The 24,615-nt window shown below is 45.6% G+C and overlaps 1 protein-coding gene across 1 annotated transcript in view; it reads left to right on the top strand.

Moving 5' to 3' along the window:
- Positions 1-11,248: 11,248 nt before the first annotated feature.
- Positions 11,249-24,615, top strand: part of TMEM101 (transmembrane protein 101) — a 29,329-nt gene continuing 15,962 nt past the window's right edge. Inside the window, exons 1-2 of the mRNA XM_069237846.1 lie at positions 11,249-11,429; positions 24,235-24,415. Of these exons, the coding sequence (XP_069093947.1) occupies positions 11,299-11,429; positions 24,235-24,415 (312 nt within the window). The 5' untranslated portion in view covers positions 11,249-11,298. The remainder of the gene's footprint in view (positions 11,430-24,234; positions 24,416-24,615) is intronic.

Genomic DNA, 24,615 nt, shown 5'->3' with positions numbered 1-24,615 from the left:
CAAAGTAAATGTGAAAGAGAATGCTTGTAGTAGTGGTAAGGAGGATGTGATTGCTGGGGTGGTGTCGCTAGTGGAGGGTTTGTGGAAATGGATGGTTTGGGTATGGATCGCTTATGTGATTGGAAAGTCTTTACGTCTGGTGCGTGTGGAGGTGTGGGTGCAGAGATCGTTATGAGTGATGAAGGGGGTGCTGAAGAGGGTACGCAGGGAAATGGTCAGAAGTCGAAACGAGTGGTGGGGAAATCCAAATATCTGGAAGGTTATGTGTTCAATTAATTTGGTATTGTTTTGGGGGTTTTTGTGTTCTTGTTAAGGGGGAAGATGTGTTATATCCTGTGTGGAGTCTCGTGAAGCGACGAAGTCAGCTGCGGCACGAGACTCCGAAGGGAATGTGTGGTGCGTGTGCCCAGTGGCGTTTGACAGCAGTTGGAGCCGTTCTAGCTATCGGCCAGTCGCTGGGGGACACGCTATGCACTGACTTTTGCCAAATAAAGAAGAAAACCTACCTACCTTGTGTGCGTCCTTGTTCTATGGAAGACACAACTATATGTCTTCGAGAAATCTTGATGGAGTCTGCAGGAGAAAGTCGTCAGTGAGTACGTCTGAATCAGCATAAAGCATAAATCGGATTCAAAATGGCCCCCATGCATGACGTGATGGTGGGACAACACGCATGCGTGTGACATCAAACACTGAATGTTCATGGCAGACGAGCCGGAGATAGAACCAACCAGCCAGAAGGAAGCAGTGACATAGGCAGGGAAGTGCAGCGGCTTGTGCATGAGAGGCATGAGAGAAATCTTGAGTGGTGCAACAAATGCTTGAATTTCCAAAAATGTCCCACTCCTCGAAATACCAGCGGCAGAGCATACAAAGCTGCAATACCTCGAGCCTTGTGAACTGCGATTCCAAGTTGCGCAGAAACCAGCAAAAGAGTTTGACAAGATGAAAGTGGGGGTCCAGAGCTGCCACAAAGAATGGCCACAGAAAAAATAAGTTGAAACGTTGGTGAGCGATAATGAAGTGGAATCCTCATCACTGTGGTGTTGTGGGCCCTGAGCCCACATGCTACATAAATAAGGCACACTGACACATAGTGAAGGTACTGATTATCAGCCTAAGGACATGTGCTCCTGGCTCCTTTCACTGGCAGGCTTACCTGACCTGAGATGGATGGGTGTGGGGTGAATGTGGAAGCCATCCCTCACAGAGGCGCTGGTAGAAACACTAGAATGTGTCCAGCAGCACACTACACCCCACCCCAAACTTTATTTAAAAAATGTTTTTTAAAAGAGGGAGGTCGAACCTGTGGAAAAGAAATAAACAACACAATAAATCACCACTGAGTCTCTCTGTCACATCAGGCATTCTGCAGGACATACAGGATCACTGGACAGGTGAATCAGGGAGCACCCGGTAATCACTGTATGCATCTGTAATTTAATTAAATACCTCTGGGCACAAACACAGTGTGGATGGAGTCCGGATCCTTCGACAGCATGTTAGATAGGTCACTGTTCACACATGTACAAGTTGGTCAGTCCTGTCTGCTCTCAAGGCGTTGGAATTGGTGTCAACAATTCAAACAGGGGTGCATCCGGAGTAGAGTCTGCTGCAGAGGTTTCTTTGGAAGTGCCCTGGCTCTGTCGACGGCAAACCGCAAAGACTGGGTCGACAGTGCAAAGTTTGGATGTCTTCCTCTGAGGCCTTGGTGCCTCGTGGTACCTGATGGTGAGCAGCCTCAGACTCATCTCTCGTGCCAGGATTTCATGACGCAGGGATTTCCTTGAGGCCCTTTTCAGTGGTTTGCCACTGGATCACGTCAGCTGTGCAGGGCCTTCTTGTAGGCCGTGCAAAAGGTCACCGAGGAACAGCCAACAGGGCCACGGCCAACTTGCTCATGCAACCACAAGGGTAGGTGATTCATGGTCAGTTGTGCTCTTACCAGCAGGACTCAGGGGCACGTAGAGCGTAACAGATGGTCTCTGGGTGATTGGCCTCCGACAACACCAGAATGCCTCGTCGGTCTCCTGGTGTTAATGTTACACAGGCATAAGGCTCCACTCTGGTGGTGAGATGCTCATTAGGTGATTCTGGTGATGTATGTGGTAATGATGACATCCTTACCATTTGACAACTAGTGCTACAATTGGTTATGTCTTGCTCAGAGTGAGGATGACTTCACTGTCTTTGTAGCCACGTGTGCTTCTTCTTCTTCTTCTTTGGCATGTGCAGCACTAGCAGGGATGCCATTTGTCCCAAGCAGCCGGTGACAGGTGCTGGATGGTCGCACTGTGAAGCAAGGGGCAGGCATGCAGTTCATGCACGCAGGTGGCTTACATTCGGTACTCCCACTGGGCTGTCTCCGGTGATGCTGCTGAACCCCAGTGGCTGTCTTGTGTTGATAGATGCACTCTTAGGTGGTGGTACGAGTCCTTGGTCCTAACATTTCTTCACTCATCCTACGCACCTGTGGTAGTCGGAATCCTCTGTGTGACACGTCTGTCACACACCTTTCTCTCCTCTTTTCTTCTTCATGACATGGCGTGGTGCCACATCCTTCTCCTTTCCACTTCTCTTTTGAGATGTGGGGTCTTGCCACACTCTTTTCTCTTCTGACCAGGTGTCTCCTTGTGTGTCACATGCCGACTCCACATGGACCTCTCCATTGTCGCGTCCCATTCCTAGGACTGTGTACCTTCTTCCAGCATGGCCTCTCACAGGCCCAGTCCTTTCAATAGGACTTGACTCTTTCTCCTCGTGGACCTCTATCAGGTCCTGTGCTGTTGGTAGGACTTGGCTCTTTCTTGTCATGAACCTTCCTCAGGTCCTGCGCTGTCAGTAGGACTTGACTGTTTCTCCTCATGGACCTCTCGCAGGTCTTTTCCTGTCAGTAGGACTTAACTGTTTCCCCCCCCGAATGGACCTCTTGCAGGTCCTGTCCCTTCCTTAGGGATCTTCTTTGTGCTCCGCTCGCTGGACCAGCTCTCTTCAACCTTTACTCTAGAGTGTGGTGCTTGCACCTCGAGGCTGCACTGTCACAGCGTCTAGTCTAGCCTTGGTTAGTGCAGGCTTGGTCACTCCATGTGACACCGTCATTGACAGGCCAACGGCAGCCATTTGGTACTCGGGGTGCCAGCTGACACGGCCTCTTTCCTGCAGCATTACTTCACACTCTTGGAGGGTTCTCTGTTTCCAGGGCTCCTGCCCTTACTGTTAGATTCTGAGTTGCTGCACTGTGTCTTTATTTTGCTAGGGCGTGCCCTCTGCTGGCGCCCTGAATGCCCGTTCTTATTTCTACAGTGATGGCTGTTCATCACCAGGGGGTGAGCGGTACTTTGTGCTTGATTGCAGTGGCTGCAGTACTTGCTGATGCTGTGGGGCTGTGCTGCTGTATTCCCTTTCTTCTTCTTGGGCGCTGTGTGTTTAGGCTTTGCTGCTTTGGGTTTAGCTGCCTTCGGTTTCACTACCTTAGCCGGAGATTTCAATTTTGCCACCTTGCCTGTCTTGGCAGCTTTCTTGACTGGGGAAGCTTTGGGCTTCTTGGGGCTCTTTGTGGGGATTTCCAGTATCTCCCCTCCTTGCGCCAACAGCAAGCACCCACCAGGGGAGTATATCACTCTTGTGGCCAGTCTCTGCTTTCTCCTTCAATGAAAAGTAAGTTTGTTTCTCCTGGAGGCAGCAGCCTTCAACTAGGAGGCATGCACAGCAGTTGCTGCGCTGGGTTCACCTCATGCCTTGCAGTGTATAGTTCAGGACTAGTGTTGCACTCTTGACACTGCCCATATGTCTCCTCTCTCATACTGAGGCACAGGGCACTGAAGACATGGCACAATTGCCACAAGAGGCAACATGGGTTTTCTCATGCTGTGGTGGGCTATTGCCACTAGGGGGCATGTAGCACTTACTGTGCTGTGTTCTGCCTCGCAGGCTCTTCCTCCGATGGTCTCTGCTGCAGCATGGGAGACGGGGAGTTGTTTACACCACGCTTTGCATCTGGTGAGTTTATGAGGTTGCAGGGCACTGTAAGCTTATTTTTCCTCCTGATGCTTGCCACTGAGGCCCAAGGCAGTCTTCCCAGCGCTGAGGGTAGTGTTCTCCTCACCTGTGAGCTGTGGCTGTGCTTGGCATATGAGGCGCCCAGCAGCACGTCTTTCTCTATGTTACTGCAAACTTTCTGGCCGGTTGACGTCTGTTACTGGGCGGCCTGCTCTCTCAGTTGTTATGGGGCTGTGTACAGGGTGCAGCGCCCCCAGCACTTGACCCACATCTCTTCACCATCCCACCCAGCAGTGGCAGCAGACATTTACCAGAAAGTGCACAGCACTCTCTGCACTTGTCATGGCTTTTCCTCTTGTGAGCGCAGTCACGAGACAGCACTGGCCCTTCGACGATCAATGTCTTTTCCTTATTATTAGGCCAGCTGGGGATGTTTTGCACGCCAAGTTGCTTCCAACGCCAGGTGCAGTTTAATGATCACCGCTAGGTGGTGTTGTTGCATGAGGTCGTGACAGTCTTTCCTGAAGACTCAGGCCACGCAGAGTTGGAGATGCAGGCACAGGGGTGGCAGCAATGCCGGTGCAACTTGTACTTTCCCCCTGTATCACTAGTCAGGGACACCCTTGTTTGTAATCACTTATGGGCCCCTGGCACGGTACAGGTATGTGCAGCAGCCACTCATTTGATGTAGGCAACCTTCTCAGGACAACGGGCCACTCGGAGCAGGAGATGTCGGCTTGAACTGCCTCTTGTGCGGCATCGGGCCAAGGGTGTACTTTTCACCATGGGGCCAGGTGGCAGCAAGTTCACACGGCGAGACGTTTCTCACTCAGGCCGCAACACTTCTTCGAGTGACCCGAGCGGTGCGCAACAGGCAGTGTTCTCACCCGCGCTGGATATATAGGTGCAGAAATGGAGTCTTGCAATGAAGGTGTGGCAGGGCGGCTTATATTTTCTCCCCACTTTAGTCCTGACCGCCGTGCACAAATCACTTGGTGCCTCAAATACGGGCCACAGCAGCCTTCCTAGTGCTGTGTGCCAATTTCCTTGCGGGTGCTTTTGAATGACTGTAGTGTGGGTGATACACTGTGGATACTGTCACAGGCAGATCGCTTGTAGTGGTGAAATCCTTGAATGAGATACAGAGCCAAAGAGTTGAAGTAAGTGCTATTCCTCCTTTATTAAGAACGCCAGTACAGTAAAAAGGGAACAGGTCTATACAGCAGTGCGTCCTGGCTCAACTGACTCCAAGAGCATTCCAACGTCGTGGACATTGGAACTCTCTTGCGTCACCAGCCATACATTCCATCAAGGAATGTGCTTACACACACAACACATCTTCCTTCTTTATTTTAAAATAAATAACTAATAATAAAAAAATAAAAAAACAAGAACAAAACAATTCAAAGCTAAAGTATAAGGATGAAGAAGTTCCCTGAAACATAGAAATAAGATTTACCCTTCCAGTATATGTCCTAACACATAATCCTTCAGCCAACCCGGACGTGTCACCTTCCTCTTCTCCACACACATAGCATCGCTACCTTCACACGTTACACAACTTCCCCCTTCATCACAGACGGAACCCTGTTGGGACGCAGGCAAAAGGCAATCACCCTCACCGGAAATCCTAACATCTTGTAACTCATCTTCTAACCAATCAGATCTTCCTTTCTCAATCTTACGACCAACAGCCTCCCGCACAATATGCTCCTTATTGTTAATCAAGGCAATGCGTTTTAGATTCCAAACCTTTCCATCACTCAATCTAACAGCATTATGCAACACTTCCATTACTTGTTCTGGTTCAAAATATTGACTTTCATTCTTCTTAACTCTATAAGGTTTCTTAACCCGTACCCAATCACCCACAGCAATCTTTACCGGTTTCACATGATGAGATTGGTCATAGTACGACTTGTTTTTTTTTATTGATTTGTCCAAATTATCCCTCACCGATTCCACAGACCAATGCTCAGCACCCACATCACACAACCACGCAGGATTATGCTTACCCCTGGGTTTCCTACTTCTCATAATGACAAAAGGACTCAATCCAGTAGTTAGATTTTCAGTAATTCTGTATGCCCACAACGCTTTGAATACAGCCGTGTGCCAATCGCATTTACTCATAGAGCTTTGAATGACATTTTTGATGACCCTATTAAATCTCTCCACAGTACCATTGCCACTGGGATTGTACAAAGACGTAGTTTTGTGTTTAATTCCCACTCTTTCAAAATACATTCTAGCAGCATCTGAAACAAATTGCACACCGTTATCACTTAACAACATCGCTGGAATACCTTCAGATAAAAATACCTTATCCATAAACTCCAGCACATTTGAAGTGTCCGCTCTTTCTATTATACCGATTTCGGGCCATTTAGAAAATAGATCGATAAGAACAATTACATATTCTTGTTCATCCGCTACAGGACCAAACAAATCTACAGCAACACAATCCCAAGGTTGTTTAGGCAAGAGAACTTGTTCCATGGGTGGTCTCAAGGTACACAAACTTTTGTCCGCTGATGAACACACTTTACAGGATCTTACAAACCTTTCCACTGCTTTGTCTATTCCCGGCCACCAAAATAAATCCTTAACAACTGATTTGGTACGAACAATGCCAAAATGACCTTCATGGCACAAATTCAAAACAACATCCCTCATACCACACGGTGGAATAATTTTACTCCCCCTCATGATGACACTTCTTTCTATGGATAGTTCATGTCTAACCTCCCAAAAGTGCTTATTCTGCTCAGTAAGTTGGTCCTTCCTAGGCCAACCTTACAAAATGAACTTCCATACCAATTTCAAGTCAGGATCCTTATCCATCTCATTACCCCAAGATTCCTTATCAAGAGAAGAACTACCAGTATCATGTATAAGAGCAATGCTATAATCCTCCCAAAGATCATTCACACAACTTTCCAACGGGCCTGGCAACCTTGATAAACAATCTGCCATCAAATTGTTTCTCCCAGGGACGTACACAATGCGGTTTATGAAATCTTTCATACGCATGGACAATCTCAAAATTCTCGCAGAAGCAAAAATGCTACCTTCCGATGTAAGTAGCTTAATCAAAGGCTTGTGATCACATTGAATAGTGATGTTCTTACCCCAAATAAATGTACAAAAGTGTTCCAAAGCCCAAGCACATGCTAAAGCCTCCTTTTCAATTACAGAGTACTTCTCCTCAGAAGGCGATAATGATCTTGAAGCAAACAATATTATCCTCTCCCTTCCATCTATATCTTTCTGTGATAAAACTGCACCTAATCGCTTATTGCTGGCATCAGTAGTTATCACGGTATCCAGTTCAGGGTCAAAACTTCCTAAATTCGCAACTTTGCTCAAATATTCTTTAATATTTCCAAATTCCTGCTCACATACATCACTCCAAATAAAATGAGCATTCTTTTTAAGAAGAAGTCTCAAATTATAAACCTTTTCAGCAAAATTCGGGACGAATTTTGCACAAAATTCTGCCATCCCTAAAAATGATCTTACTTCCTCCTTAGTAGTGGGGGTCGCTGCACTAACAATGGCGCTAACTAACGACGCCTTTGGTTTCACTCCATCACCACTGATTTCATGCCCCAAATACTCCACACTTCTCCTGGCAAACTTGCACTTGCTCAATTCTACCGTCAAACCCTTACTCTCCAACATCCCCAAAACATGTTCCAATCTCTCATCATGCACCTTACGATCACATCCAAATACCAAAATATCATCTTGGAAACACATCACTCCTAAAGATTTTCCGAATAGTTTATACATTAGTCTTTGAAAAACTGCAGCTGCAGACGCTAGTCCAAAAGGCATCCTTTTGTACTGGAAACATCCAAAAGGCGTGATGAAAGCTGTCAATTTCCTTGATTCAGTTCTCAAAGAAATCTGATGATAAGCAGCAGATAAGTCAATTGTAGAGAACCAACTAGCACCTTTTAGATTGGAAACCATTTCAGTGATCTTAGGTAAAGGAAAGCGATCGATCACAATATTTTCATTCAAATATCTCAAATCGACGCATAAGCGGATCCTCCCATTGCTGCGTCGAGCGATAACCACCGGAGAAATCCATTCTGCATTCTCTATCGGTTCAATAACATCCATACGTATCAACTTCTCCAACTCTTTCGAAACTTCATCCCTTATCATCAAGGGTACCGATCTCACTTTATGAATTTTTGGTATGGCATTCTTCTTCAATACTATTTCATGTTCAAAACCTACCAATTTTCCTAACTGCGTACCAAAGGCTTTAGGAAATCTTCTTTCCATTTCCATAGTTAAAGAAACCCCATCACCAACTATTAACACTTTTTCTCTGCTGTTAGGATCCAGGATCATCTGAAGTTTTCCTTGATCTTTCCATCCAAGGACTGATGGCCCCCTTTTTGATACCTACAATTTTCCTCTGGTACACCTATTTTTAAAAGAGAATAAGAGCCATCTAAAACCTAGGAGATCAACTTTGTCCCCAGTATAGCTCTCTGGCCGGACATCTGGTTGCGACAATTGTTTTCCTAATTTATTCACAAATGTTGTATTCCACACTTCTTCATTCACAATGGTGAAGGGTGAGCCAGAATCGGCATACATAGTAATTGGAATCCCACCAATTTGCATATCACACATTGGTTTCCCTTTGGTCTCTGCATCAGTTATATTCAGGATAAAGTTCCCATCCTCAGTAACGTCTCTAGATTCCGAGGAATATTCTTCGTTCACAATTCCCTTGTGAGCATCACTTTCCAATATACACTTAACTATTCTCTTTTTACTCCTGCAGACCTTCGCAAAGTGGCCTACAATACCACATTTGCTGCACTTCAATTTCAAAGCCGGGCACGACTTAGCATATGCCAGGTGCTCTTTACTGTCACACCTATAACACCTCTTCTCATTGTCATTACTCTGTGATGTTTTCTGTTCCTTCTGTGTTCTACGATTAGTAATTTTGAAAATGTTATCAACACTCCTCTCTGTTGACTTTAATTCTGAAACACACCTTCCAGAAATTTCTGCCTTCCTAGCAATGGCCAATATCTCCTCCAGCGGGGAATCACCATTGATCCATAACCTTTCTTGAATAGATTGATTGTTGCCATGCATAACTACTTGATCCCGTATCAAATCATCATGTATAGGACCAAACATACAGTCAAGAGCCAATTTTTTTTAAGTCTGCCACATAGTCATCCACAGACTCACCCTTTTCTTGTTTCCTTTGGAAACACTTATAACGAGTAATTCCAACACAAACTTTGGGTGCAAAATATCTGTCCAGATCTTGCATTGCAACATTAAAAACACATATGTCACCACTAAAAGGGCCCTTCTGCATCTTATTATAAGTTTTCAAACCAATAGGCCCCAATGAATGTAGCAAGAGTCTCTTCTTCTGTTCTGCAGGCATTTTGTTCTCAAGATCAATGGCTCCTATATAGTTCAAAAAAGAATCCTTCCATTCAGTCCATTTAACTGGAGGAGCATTCCCTGCAGCCCAAAATGCTTGTGGTGGAATAATAGTAAAATTAGGTTGTGCAGACTGTGCCATGACACCCACACCTTAATGCACCGTTTAGTAATTTGAAGAAAGAGATAAAAAAAAATTCTAAGACCTGTTCCCCTTTTTATTTTTAAACTTCAAAACTTGTTTCTTTTTTTTTTTCCTTCCTTCTTCTTCTTTAATACGCTAATTCCCAAACAGCAGCGTCCCGAACAATGTGCAGAGCGTCTCTGGTTGCTTAGGAGACGCTCCGCTAGTAGACCGTGCCGTAGTGCATGCGTTGTTTCCGTTCCTACGGAAACACGCTTAATTCCTTAGGAGAGGCAAAGGAACGCGTATCCGTTTCCCTGGATACGACGTCCTGGCTCAACTGACTCAAAGAGCATTCCAACGTCGTGGACATTGGAACTCTCTTGCGTCACCAGCCATACATTCCATCAAGGAATGTGCTTACACACACAACATCGCTGCTCACGTCTCGTTGAGAGCGCTCCAGCCGCTTCACTGTTGGTGCAGTCTCTTTGCCCACACAGGCCCTTCAGGAGTGGGGGCTTCTCGCCTAGTGCAGTGAAGGTCAGCAAGGCGGAGGCACCTCGAGCACGGTGCTGGCTGCGACGCTTCACCCTCTTTCACTTCTCTCAGGTACTGTCCTACTGGCAGCAGGTGTGGGTGCCTTAGTCTCAGTCCCCACCCCCACGAGGAGCTGCATGGCTGCTGGCAGCAAACATGCGGGGTCAGACCCGCTCGTCGCCACTGTGGTGTTGTGTGCCCTGGACCCACATGCTACATAAATAATGCACATGAACACATAGTGAGGGTACTGATAACTGTCCTGAGGGCACGTGCGCCCGGCCCCTTTTATTGGCAGGGTCTCCTGACTGTTGACACCTGTGATGGGTGGTTTTGGGGTGAGTGTGGAATCAGGCCCTCACAGAGTGGCTGCTAGAAACACTAGAACGTGTCCAGCAGGATACTAGGCAATATGTGATAGATATATTGTGCTGGATAAGTAACTCTATTCCGGAGAACAGGATCGCCCACAGAATACAGACTCCGGCCAGCTAGCTCAGCGTCCAAGAAGAAACTGACACTGCTCGAATGTAGGCTGACCGTTCCCTGTACACGCGGACAAATAAAAGAATAACATATACTTCACAATGAGAAAACGCATGCTAACCAAGCGAGCTACAATTAAAGTAACAAGCATCTAACTTACATTGACATATATTACACGATGTTATACAAATCAACTACACGCCACAATACTGCATAAATATAACTCATATAAGGATAAGCATAGCGGAAATACTGTAGCAATTAGAACACTGCAACGTCACGGACCATAAAATACGTTGTCGTGAGGGTAATACGTTGACAAAGTTATTATTTTAACTAACTCCAATATAACTACCTTACTAATACCTAGCAGGTATGCAAAGAAGAACAATACATTGCAAAATCTTCCTTCCCATAGGTTCCTCATTATTAAGCTTCGTCAGGAGTAGTAAGCGGTATATAAATGCAATTTAAACACACTTATTGTGGTAAAGAGAATCCATACAAGCAGGTGAGTGAAAGAGTGCAAATACTGTTTTCCACTAAACTCTCTGGGCCGTTCTTGCCCTTACTTCTCTCCCATTCCGCGTCCCTACTCCCACTGTTCATCGCTCCGCCCCAGGCACAAGTCGGAAGCGTCGAGCCATCGGACCGGAAATATCTAGATTTTAGAACGGAGGCCAGTTCCGGGAATAACTTTTCCCCTCTCTAACATGGCGGCAGCAGGAAGGCGACGGGTGCTTCAGGTGTTGATGCGATTTGGCTCGGTTTTGTTGACCCGTTTCCCGTTCTGGAACTGCTTTAGCCTACTTATGCTATACGCCGAGAGAGCCGACGCAAAGAGGTAAAGAAGGCATGGACTGCAGAGTGAGGGTTACTGTGGGAGGCATGGGCTGCAGAGTGAGGATTGCCCTGGGATGCATGGACTGCAGACCGACGGTGGCTCTGGGAGGCATGGGCCGCAGAGTGACGGTGGCTCTGGGAGGCATAGGCTGCAGAGAGAAGGATGCCTTGGGAGTTACTTCCCTCGGTAGGAGGGGTACCCTGGGAGGCGCTAGTTGCAGAGCAAGGTGTGCTTCGGCAGACACTGGCTGCAAAGTGAGTGGTACCTGGAGAGGCACTGCATGAGGGCTTGAGTGTTGCCCTGGGAGACGCTGGGTCTACTGGGTTGAGAGTGCCATGGAAAGTAGTGACTGTGGAGCGAGGGGTATCTGGAGAGACCCTGGTTGAGAGGTGCCTAGGGAGCCACTGGCTCTGGAGCAAAGGGTTCCCTGGCAAGCACTGGCTGCGGGATGAGTGTGCCCTGGGAGGCACTGGCTGCCGAATTGAGAATGCGCTGGGAGGCGGTGGCTGTAGGGTGCCCTTGGGAGTCAATGGCCGCAGAGCGAGAAATGCCCGAAGAGGCACTGGGTAAAGGGGTAGAAGGGTGGCCTGGGTGGCTTTACTCCCATTAGGAGAGGTATTTTTGCCCAAAAAGTATTTTATCAGTTTTAACAAGACTAAAGCCGCTTCCAAGCATCAGACATATACAGTTTGTTTCATCTTAAGTAGCGGTGGCTCCATCCTCAGGGAAGGAAATAATTAAAACAAAACAGTCATTGTATCAAGCATAAGGCATTGGTAAACGCATTAGGTTTTGCCAATGTGATTATAATATATATTTTTTGTTGTAGTTTGGTGAATAGTTGTGCAATATAAGTTAGGAAGCCACATCTAAAGCAGTCTCTCTTCATGCCGAGTGTGGTTAATTACCCCGGGAAAATGTGACACTGGAAGTAACACCGAAATGAAACACAAGGAAGACTATTAATTACAAAGCTGAAACGGGTAGAGGGATCAATCCGAGGTGACAACTGGTGAGTGCGTGTTGCCCCAGGGGGGACTGGTGAGTGCCAAACCGAAAGCGAATGTACACAGTACTTAGGCCTTGGGATGCAGATAACACCAAACACACAAGGGGGAAAAAAGCATTGGTAAATGGAAGAAAATATCGTGACAGCCAATGGAAATGGAGGAAAAGTTAGTGACTATCACAGAAAGCAAGGAAAGCAAGAGGGGTCGGATCGAGGGCCCTTTTTTAGATTTATATCAAGTACATTAGATTTCATAAGCACAGCGCAAGAGCACTGTAGGCGGTACCTAAAAAAATCAATCACAAGGTGTACATTGATGTCCTTTCAGGAACTGCTGGACCATTTCCTTGTCTCCTACGTGCAGTTCTTTCACTACCTTCAGCTCCGTCATGGCCTACTTGTCCTTATCTCAGTAGCTATCAAATCCCTGAGTATAATCCTTTCAAGGCTAAACTGCTGATGGGGAGATTGGGCAAGGGGGCTATATCTGTACTTTACCACTCCTTGATGATTCATGCCCCAGGTAGCTTCTTCCTCCATTTAAGACACAAATGGGAGAGCGGGTGTGGGTAAATTAGATGATGGCGATCGAAGGGAGGCCTGCCTGACCCCCAAGAAAATTGGTGATATCTTTGCGCCTTCGAATGTTACAAATCACCTTTCGTCATGCAACATACTTTGCCTCCCCTCCCCACACACACACAAAACGACAGCAGCGGATGGGCCTTGACACCCAGGCCTCTTGTGCAGGATGCTTCCTCCCTGCTACAGATTTATTTTATATGGTCTGGTCTCACCTGGCTTTATCAAAATTCTAGAGATGGATGGGGTGGAAGATTTTCGGGATGCTGGGCTGTCATGTTGGCCTCGGATGGCCCTCCTAGATCTCCTAGAAGCGACTGGGGGACTGTGATCTGAGAGGATCTTCATAGATGTGGCCTCCTTAGTAGCGAAAAGGGACATTGTCCGTACCTGGAAACTACTGGAACCACGTTTGTTGGCAGTCTGGAGAAAGGGAGTTGATTGATGTGTGCGCTAGGATAAGCCAGTCTATGATGCGAGGGGCTGCCCTCGGAAGTGTGGGAGCAGCCAAATTATAGAATACTTTGCCATCCCACATAGCGGATACAGAATTTTTTTGTACTTTCAAAAACTTGGGTTTTTACTCTGCACAGTCTTGAGTGAATGCTTTTGAGGCCCTGGGGTTTGATACGCTCTACAAATGTTTCTAACATAACAAGATAGGGGGTAGGTGGTAGGCATATCATGACTATCAATGTAATGCTGCTATTGTTTCCTGAATACTGGTAATTTGCTCCATGGTTCAATATGAGCTATGCTGTTATTCCTTGAGTGTTGGTGGAGGATGCTTGTTACTGTTAAAAAATAATTAAATTTGGTTAGTTTAAAAAAAAAAAGAAAAATAAATCAGTCACCTCATATCATTTATATTATCTTCATGATGAAGGTCCTGTCTAAAGTTTCACGTTGCCATCTCAAGTTTTAAGGAGTGAAGAGCTCTGGAGCAGGCCAGGGTTCATAAACATTTGTTAAAACACTGTAATTGAGGTCTCTATAGCTTTTCAAAACCCCACTCTCCTCTAATTTGCCATCAACAACCACAGCTTCAGGACTCACCCGTGAGAGCTCAATATTATGTTATATTAATTTGTATAGCACACTAATCACCTGAGAGGGCATCCAGGTGCTTGGGCAGGTTTGTAGGTTTGTGATTTCCAAGGTGCTCATACGTAGAGACAGTTCTTCAGCTTCTTACATAATTGAGGAGGAGGCTCTGTTGTTGAGGGAGGTCATTCCATGTCTTGCGTGCGACGTAGGAGAATGAGTGACCTCCAGTTTTACTTTTGTGGATGCAGGGAATGAGTGAGAGTGAGGCAGAGGGTAGGTGTCTGATGGGTTGGTGAAAGTGTAAACAGCTGTTCAGGTATTCTGGTCCTGTGTTGTGTAGGGCTTTGTATGTGTGTGAGAGAAGTTTAAATTGACCTCACCTGTGAATGGGAAGCCAGTGAAGCTTTCTGAAGTGTGGTGTGATGTAGTTGCAACGTGAGAGGTTGAGTATGAGTCTTGCAGCAGTTTTCTGGATGGTCTGGAGTCTGTGTAGGAGGTGTTTGGAGATTCCGACATAGTGTTGCCATAGTCAGTCTTTGTGTCAAAAATCGTTTCCCAAGTAGATGACACAACAGTTATTTTTTTCTTTTAATTTCACCTTTGTTCAACTAACTCTATTGCACTATTGAAAGAATATCTATTAGGCATCCAGCAACCAATGGATTTTTTTTTTTAACTAAATGGTGTTAAAATTAAAGTGCTGGGGGCAGGAAGTGAATCCGAGATATTGTTCCTGGAGTTGGGGCCTAGACAACTTGGTGCTTCACGGCACGAGTAACCCCCGTTTTCCTGGGAACTAAGGTAAAACTAAAGTAATTAAAAGTGGATCAATCTGATTTACTTAAGAGAGAGGTTTGGTCCCTCAGAAGGGAGCCTTTTAATTACCTTCTCCACGCTGAAAACAAACGAGCACATAGATTTTAAAAACAAGATTAACTTATACTGGCACTCTTCAGTTGATTTGAATAAAACAAATAGGTGATGGCGCATTGCAAGTGACCAGTGAAAAATGGGTGGAAGTGCACAGCTAAGCATTAGGAAAAGAAACAAACTACAGGCTGCATAAACAGTTCATTTGTAAGAGCTGACCACAATATTCATTCAATATCGACTCCCAAAGTTAATGAATTATAGACCCTTCATCAGGACAAAACTATGATGGTAGCATCCACTATGTGTGTGAATTTGTAACAGAAAAACTATAGCACAGTTTGTGACCTTTGGCGGTGAACATCACAAGACCCTCCTTTTTGCAGATGTAAACCTATTAACATTGACAGTCTCTGAATCATCAGTGCATGCTGCATTAGATAGTGTACAGCAAAGTATCTGGGTTCCAAGGCACCCTGAACAAATCTGGGATGTTAAACATGGGGTTGAATCAGGTTGTGTGGCAGCAAGGTGCCAGACTATCATGACTCCACTGTGTAGGATGCTGGCCTGGTGTGTGGTGAGCACCTATGGTGTTATCACCTTATACCCATATTAGTGGGGTGTAGACAGTGTCTAGGAAGCCACGGCTCACTAGAGGTAGCTGTGGATGACCAACCAAGACTTATCCAGGAGACGTGCAAAGCTTATGTAACACCAATATAGTCACAAAGCACTTTCACACACAAAAGATCCACACAGTGTTACAAAAATAAAGGTACTTTATTATGGTAACACAAATACTAAAATACTGTATAGGCAATACTCTACTAGCAGGTGAGGAAACAGTATTATGTATACATTAGTAATCAGAAAATAATGGGAGACCAAACCATATCCTAAGTAAATGGAATGCTAGAGGCAGGCCCCACTCAAGGAAGTGGAATCTGTAGAGGAGAGCTGGAGGAACTAGGAACCCCAAAAGGTAAGTACCAGAGTGCCGCCCGCTTCCAGCGACCAGGAGAGAAGAGGTAAGTACCTGTTTTTTCCCAAACCCACAGGTAAACTTTGTGAAAGGTCTGTGCAAGACTGGAAGAAACAGAATAGGACCTGTAAATGAAGGGGACCAAGTCCAGTTCCAGTTGGAGTGTCTGGTTGGGACAGGAGCTACTACCGACCCTTCTGGAGATGCAGGAACAGATCGATGGTGAAGACCAGGAGTCAGCTATGCAGCACAGGAGCAGAAGAAGAGTTCCAGAAGTGATGTAGTCGCTATCCCACAACAGAAGAAGAGCTACAGTCAGTGGTGTGGAAAAAACACCAACAAGCCTTGGCAAAGGCAAAAGTTGCAGAGCTGCTGGGGGCCAGGATGGTCCAGGGGGACTCAACCTAAGGAATGGAGTCCCAGATGACCCTCAGCAGTGAGGAAAGCCAAAAGTCGAGTATGCAGCCCGCATGGGCAACTCACATGCAACCGGCACAGCAGCTGCAGTGAGGCCCAAGTCAGCACACCTGGAGAGGAGTGCCACGTCACTGGAGCAGCAGGTAGGTATCTGTGCTCTGCAGAGAAGAGTGCTGGAGGCCGGGGCTATACAGAGCATGAAGATCCCTTGGAGAAGAGCCAACATGCCTTGGTAGCTCCAAGAGTCACAGTGCACAGGACTACTCTCCTGCAAGGAGAGGCAAAGACTCAAAACCTCCTAATTTGGACAACTGGTCAAGGGGACCACTCCAGATCATCACCTGTGTTGCAAGATCCATGCAGTTTTGCAGGAGAGAGGATCCACACGGCCGGTCGTTGTTGCAGTTGGTGCCGGCGAATTCCTTCATCATTCTAGGTAGTGACCTGTGTCCAGTACACAGGTAAAATGGCTTCCCTGCACTTACGAGGTCCAATGTAATGGAACTGCAGTTCGTAGGGGCACCTCTGCTAATGCAGGGGTGCCCTCACACACAGGTACCTGCACTCAGCCCACTGGGCTAGGAGGGCCTACCACAGGGGCAGGTGACAGTGACCTGGTTTAGTGAATGGGTGCATGCACCTTTTCACACAGGCTGCAAAGGCAGGCCTGCAGACACAGTTTTGCATAGGCTCCCATGGGTGGCATAATACATGCTGCAGCCCATGGGGATCCCCTGGGGGCCCAATGCCCTGGGTACCCAAGTACCATATACTAGGGACTTACATGGGGGGAGTGTACGAAGTCACGAACAACCAAATTTAGAGGGAGGGAGCACAGTCACTCTTGTCCTGGTTAGCAGGATCCCAGTGAAGACTGCCAAAACACACTGACAGCAGGCACAAAAATGCGGGGTAATCATTCCAAAAAGAGGCTACTCTCCTACACTCTGGGCAAATCACAACATATTACTTTTAAACCTGGCAAATTGCACTACGTTATCTATCCTAGACTTTTCTCTGCAACCAAGGCAGAATTGCACAAATGGCAACCTCTGTTTAAACAGACTAGCTGCCATTCAAATTAATGTGCTGCCTAAGCTTCATAAATTTCGGACCCCTACCACTCCCAAGATTTAAGAAGATGACTGCTTTTCAGGGGTAAATAGACCCCCTAATTTTGGGCTGGCAAGAAATTTAGGATTTTTAAGTATTTGTTCTCTGCAAAAGGTTGTGGGGATGATTCTTCTTAGCATAATATATTATCACCAAGCCGCCCAGTTGCAGATTCTGTTTAAGTGGTTCCTCAGAGAGACAAACATTGGAGCCATATGGCAGCTGTCCATTTAGGGGGAGCCCGATGGGATGTTGCATTTCTTACCAGGAAACACAGACTACAAGTGGGATATGTATCGGAGGGCCATCGTTCAATGTTAGAGACTGGGGATAGAGTCACAAAAAACCATTAAATTACATCCTTACCCTCTCCCTTTACATCACTGTTAATGAATCCAGATTTTTTCCCAGGACAAACTTGGAGTCAGTTTGGCAAATGGCACAAAGAGGGTTGCGTGATGCTGAAAGATTTGTTCCTTCAGTTGGACACTAAACCCTTTGAAGTTTGTAAAGGGAAGTTTCAACTAAACGAATCTGTGTGCAGGGGCTATTTCCAAATTAGGCACTATGCCCTCTCCCAAGAAAATAAAGTGTTGGGACCTACACCTCCACATAAGTCTGATTACTAACATCTACCCCACTTTGTTTGTGTGACTATCAGCAATTGTGCGAAGGAATCCCCAAGTTGTGCTGTGGTGTTTAGAATACAGAAGCATTATACAAACATGACTTTATGCTACATTACGCTATGAGGGCCAAGACATGTAAGGACTTTAGTGGGAAATGTTGGCAAGACTGTGATCAGGATGGAGACATGCTCTGTGTCTCGTGGTCCTGTCCCAGCCTGCAGCCATTCTGGAAGGAGCTCCTCAGGCACATCTAAAGAGCCTTAGGATACCAAATTCCACATAATCAGTCTGTATTCCTGCACGGGATGAGACCAGCTGCCTTGAAGGACATGACTAACATTAACTGGAGATTAACTGTCAATGTGTCACTAGTAGCTAAGCAACTAATTGACCTTAACTGCAGCATGCAGTATATTTCTGTGCGACAAGATGAAGTACTGGTCTTTCGCAACAAGACCTCCCCATGGGACTCCATCTGGTTGCCATTGAAGTTAGGACCAACACTGACACCCACAGTTTATGCAAGAAATCTAGGGATCGTCCTAGACTACAAGCTCAACACGATGGCTCAAGTCAACACAATATGAGCCTCCTGCTTCCATATCCTATGCATGGTTCAAAAAATCTTTAAATGGTTGCCCCAGAACACTAGGTAGACCACCATGCAAGCAATCATCCCCCTTTTGAGGAGTTCTGGTATAGTTATGTAATTGGTGTTCTTTATTGCGTATATGAGCACAGTGCTGACTCATAGTTTTACAATAGCAATTTGTAATAATGATTTTTAAAGTACTACTAGATAGGTAAATGAGAATTGATGCATTGTTACCTAGAAAAGTGAAACTATACATACCTCTGGGATTCAAAAAAGTGATATTTAGTTTACAGATCTTTCTGAAGCTATTGTTTTCAGACCTGTAGCAGCCTTAATTGGCATCATAGTTGATGATTCATTTACAGGTGCCGCTTTTTTAGGTCTCGATTTTGACAGCATAGCTTTCAAACGGGCTTTTAAATATACACAGAGTGGGCTTTGGGTTGCCCCTTTCAACAATTGTCTTTTTAGACCAGCCTGTTTCAGCCACTGACTTCAGACAATTTCTCAAACAACAAGATGTAACAAGTCTAATCAGTGTGATGTGACCAGGAGCAAGTCGGTTGCAGAGTCCTTACCTAAAGGACGCAAAACATGCACCCACTGTTGTGGCATGGTTCATCATTAGGTTTTTGTTCCTCATTTCAGACATGAATTGAGTCTGAGGTGGTCTCTCTTATAGTAAGACCTTTATCAGGCCATTAGATGACCTTGGTGTGTTCTCTCAGGCCAGATATACAGAGATTTTAGTTTTGGTTATGATCCACTCTGTACATGAAATGGACCTGTATGATTAAAGTTGCCTTAAGGTAGACTAATTTCTTCTTTATTGGTGTCTCACTTTAGTAATGTTAAAAACAAGAGGGCTTTTTGTGGCCCTTCACGTCTCAGTGTCATTGTGTTTTCTTGCCTCTTAGCTGCTCTATCCGAGTCAGGGGCAATTTCCTAGGATAGAAGGTCCCGGTTATCTGCAATCTCATGTACTATCTAGTCTTTTGTAGTGTTAGTGTGGGAGTAGGTGAACAAGCCATTAACGACCGTAATTATTGTACTTATCAGTAGTACTGTTCAGGATTGGAACTGGGTTAATTCCTGGCAACAAGTACAGAAGAAATTAATATATTGATTCTCAGTTTGCATATATTTTATAGTCCTTGATTGGCATATTTATGCACTGCACACACTCATTGTTTACAGCTAGGAAGCCAATTCTTGATGTAAGCATAGATTCAGTTAGTGGCTGTTGCATGCAAGATTACAAACCTTCCCCACCTCAGTACATCTGGCAAGGTCACCAGCAATAATGTTAAAAAAGATTTATCATTTTTGATTTTGAATACTTGTACATACTATAGCAGTCATATACATACTATTGCCAGCACCTAAGAAAGAACATACTGAAAATATTTACGGCCTGATTCAGAAAGGTAACTCACGGTTTTGACTAAGTTTATATTTTTAAAGTTAAATTATTTAAAATACTTAAAATAATATAAAAATAGAACGTATTTTATATATATATATATATATATATATATATATATATATATATATATAAAATTATTTCCTATGGGGTTTTATTCGAAGTCTCTTATGTATTTTGGGAGGGTGCCGCAGTGCTAGTGGTTGGCCTTGTTGTAGTGTTGAACTAACTCCAAAAGTGTCAGTTACTACAAACGTTCAGTTTGTGAATACTGAAAAATAGTAAATTTGCTCAAAGGTGCAGTTTGTGAATCAGAACCACACGTTTTTCTTTAAAATATATATTTTTTAAATTTTGGAAACCTGTTTAATTTTTACCAAACAAAATCTTTTCTTTTACTTGGTATGTCTGTACATTTTGGAGCTACTCCAATGTAGCTGAAGAACTACCAGTAGCTCCTGAGCTGTTTGTTGGAGAACCCTGGTATTGTCCATATTACGTATTGCCATGTTATAAGTTCATTTAAGCGAGATACACAAATGGGGCTATGTTATTAAAATATCACAACCAGTGTAAAGAGAGTTTTGAGCGTCCTTGCTAGATTTTCTTTCTCCACTTTGTAATGTTAGTGAAACACCTTTTTATCTTGAGGGTTCAAAAAATCAAAGCGTAAGAATTATAAGTGTCACTGCATTTACAGTCACGCTGATTCACTGGCATGGCCTTGCTGGGGAATTTACATAGGTGTAGGATTAATGCCATACCCACATCCTTTTTAAGAAGACGGGATGCTCCACAAATTCCATTAAAGAGTCTTCATCAACATTATTTTAGATTTGTGTTTTTGTGCAAGATCAATTCATTTAATTAAAATGTTATACGTTGATGTTCAAAATTGAGGTGCCTTGCTGTCCAATGTCCTGCCCAAGACTCAGTGCTGTGATTTAATAAGTAAGTTTCGTATTCGTTAAATTTTTCAGCAGAATTCTCATCTAAGGTTGATGTATCTCTTGGTAGCTGTAGGAGGCTGGCCTGGCTTATAGTGGGTACCTGATGGTACATACACCTTGTGCCAGGTCCAGTTATCCCTTATTAGTAGTGGTCTAGCAGCTTACGCTGATAGAGGTAGCTATAGGAGAGCAGCTTAGGCTGCACTAGGAGACATGCAAAGCTCCTACTATACCACTTATATAGGACTATATCATAAGAATCACAATACCCAGAGTTACTAAAAATAAAGGTACTTTATTTTAGTGACAATGTGCCAAAAATATCTCAGAGGATATACTCCCTTAGGAGGTAAGTAAAATACACAAAATATACACACAAACCAAAATCAGGTAAGTAAACCGTTAGAGCAAACATTGTAGAATACAATAGGATGCAATAGGCCTATGGGCAACACAAACCATATACTAAGAAAGTGGAATGCGAACCACTTAGGGACCCCAGGCCTAGTGTAGTGTGTAGAGGGTCACTGGGAGTGTAAGAAAACACTAAGGGTGTCCAGGATACCCCACCCGAAGACCCTGAAAAGTAGGAGTAAAGTTACCCTACTTCCCCAGAAACATACTAAAGTTGTGATCGGAGATTCTGCAAAGACCACAACTGACTGCAAAGCACTGAAGACTGATTCCTGGACCTGAGGACCTGCAAAGGAAGGTGACCAAGTCCAAGAGTCATGAAAGTGTCCGGGAGGGGCAGGAGCCCACTAAACCCCGGGTGAAGGTGCAAATTGGCTGCCTCCGGGTGGAAGAAGCTGAAGATTCTGCAACAACGGAAGATGCCAGGAACAACTTCTTTGCACAGAAGATGTCCCACGGCGTGCTGGAGGATGCAGAGTTGTTTCCACGCAGAAAGACCGCAAACAAGCCTTGGTAGCTGCAAAGGTCGCAGTTGAAGAAAATGGGTGCTGCCAGGGCCCAAGAAGGACCAGGAGGTCGCCCCTTGGAGGAGGAGACAGAGGGGACGCTCAGCAACACAGAGAGCCCACGCAGAAGCAGGCAGCACCCGCAGAAGTACTTGAACACGGGTTCAAGAAAACCGAGCACGGTGTTCGTCTCAACACTACAAAGGAGGGTCCCACGAAGCAGGCGGTCCTCTCATCAAATTGAGCAATGCAGGATGGAGTGCGGGGACCTGGGCTGTGCTGTGCATGAAGGAATCCTTGCAAAAGTGCACAGAAGCCCTAGCATCTGCAGTTCACGCAGTACACAGGATTACTGTCTGGCGTGGGGAGGCAAGGACTTACCTCCACCAAATTTGGACAGATGGATCACTGGACTGTCGGGGTCACTTGGATCTAGCTCTTGTGTTCCAGGGACCACGCTCGTCACAATGAGAGGGGACCGAGAGGACCGGTGAAGCAGATGTTTGGTTCCTGCGTTAGCAGGGGGAAGATTCCGTCGACCTACAGGAGATTTCTTCTTGGCTTCCAGTGCAGGGTGAAGGCAGACAGCACCCAGAGCATGCACCACCAGGAAACAGTTGAGAAAGCCGGCAGGATTAGGCGCCACAATGTCGCTGGTAGTCTTCTTGCTACTTTGTTGCAGTTTTGCAGGCGTCCTGGAGCAGTCAGCGGTCGATCCTTGGCAGAAGTCGAAGAGGGAGATGCAGCAGAACTCTGGTGAGCTCTTGCATTCGTTATCTGAAGAGAAGCCCACAGGAGAGACACTAAATAGCCCTCAGAGGAGGATTGGCCACCTAGTCAGTTAAGCAACTATCAGGAGGGGTCTCTGATGTCACCTGCTGGCAGTGGCCACTCAGAGGCCTCAATTGTGCCCTCACAACTCTGCATTCAAGATGGCAGAGGTCTGGGACACACTGAAGGAGCTCTGGGCACCACCCCTGAGGTGGTGATGGACAGGGGAGTGGTCACTCCCCTTTCCTTTGTCCAGTTTTGCGCCAGAGCAGGGGCTATAGGATCCCTGAACCGGTGTAGACTGGTTTATGCAAGGAGGGCACCATTGGTGCCCTTTAAAGCATTCCCAGAGGCCAGGAGAGGCTAATCCTCTCAGGCCCTTAACACCTATTTCCACAGGGAGAGGGTGTAACACCTTCTCTCAGAGGAAATCCTTTGTTCTGCCTTCCTGGGACTGGGCTGCCCACACCCCAGGAGGGCAGAAGCCTGTCTGTGGGTTGGCAGCAGTGGTAGCTGCAGTGAAAACCCCAGAGAGCTAGTTTTTCAGTACCCGGGGTCCATGCTGGAGCCCCGGGAATGCATGGGATTGGCACCCCAATACCAGATTTGGCATGGGGGGACAATTCCATGATCTTAGACATGTTATATGGCCATATTCAGAGTTACCATTGTGAATCTACATATGGGTATTGACCTATATGTAGTGCACACGTGTAATGGTGTCCCTGCACTCACAAAGTCCGGGAATATTGCCCTGGACTATGTAGGGGCACCTTGGCTAGTGCCAGGGTACCCTCTCACTTAGTAACTTGGCACCCAACCTTCACTAAGTGAGGGTTAGCCATATAGGTGACTTATAAGTTAATTAAGTGCAGTGTAAAACGGCTGTGAAATAATGTGGACGTTATTTCACCAGGCTGCAGTGGCAGTCCTGTGTAAGAATTGTCTGAGCTCCCTATGGGTGGGAAAAGAAATGCTGCAGCCCATAGAGATGTCCTGGAACCCCAATACCCTGGGTACCTAGGTACCATATACCAGGGAATTATAAGGGTGTTCCAGTGTGCTAATTAGAATTGGTAAAAATGGTCACTAGCCTGCAGTGACAATTTTAAAGGCAGAGCGAGCATAAGCACTGAGGTTCTGGTTAGCAGAGCCTCAGCGACACAGTTAGCCACCACACAGGGAACACATTCAGGCCACAGCTATGAGCACTGGTGTCCTGGCTAGCAGGATCCCAGTGAGACAGGCAAAAACAAACTGACACACAAGTAAAAATGGGGGTAACGTGCCAGGCAATATGGTACTTTCCTACAGTAGCCAAGTGTATTGCACTAAAATAAATGGCATGATGAAAAAAAAAAACGAATACAAAATTTAAAAATATGACCGTGAGGTATGTGCAATCTTTGAAACTGGACCGAGCAATACTTTAGCTGAGCTCTGTCATCTTTCTTGAGTTCCTGGATTCCTTATGTGATTTTCTCATATTTGCAGGAAGCCTGATATCCCTGTTCCGTACCTCTACTTCGATATGGGGGCAGCAGTGCTCTGTGCAAGCTTCATGTCATTCGGAGTGAAACGACGTTGGTTTGCACTTGGTGCCGCTCTTCAGTTGGCCCTCAGCACGTACGTATCCTATACCGGGGGCTACGTGCACTACAGTGACTGGTTAAAGGTAAGAGCCAGGTCTGACACGTTTTCAAATGTCTGAAACTGAATTCAAACAAAACCCCCATTGGAAGTTCCCACAGGAGGAAATGTGTGTTAAATTATCTGCTGGTGTACCATAACATCTGCACTGCATCTAAAGTAGTGGTTTTCAATCTCTCAGTCTTTCTAAAACAATTTTATTTGTCCCAACCTAAAAATGGTGGA

This window comes from Pleurodeles waltl, chromosome 6, assembly GCF_031143425.1.
Source record: "Pleurodeles waltl isolate 20211129_DDA chromosome 6, aPleWal1.hap1.20221129, whole genome shotgun sequence".
NCBI classification, from domain to species: domain Eukaryota; kingdom Metazoa; phylum Chordata; class Amphibia; order Caudata; family Salamandridae; genus Pleurodeles; species Pleurodeles waltl.
Note: the sequence above shows the minus strand (reverse complement) of the source record. Positions and strands in the feature narration are given on the sequence as shown.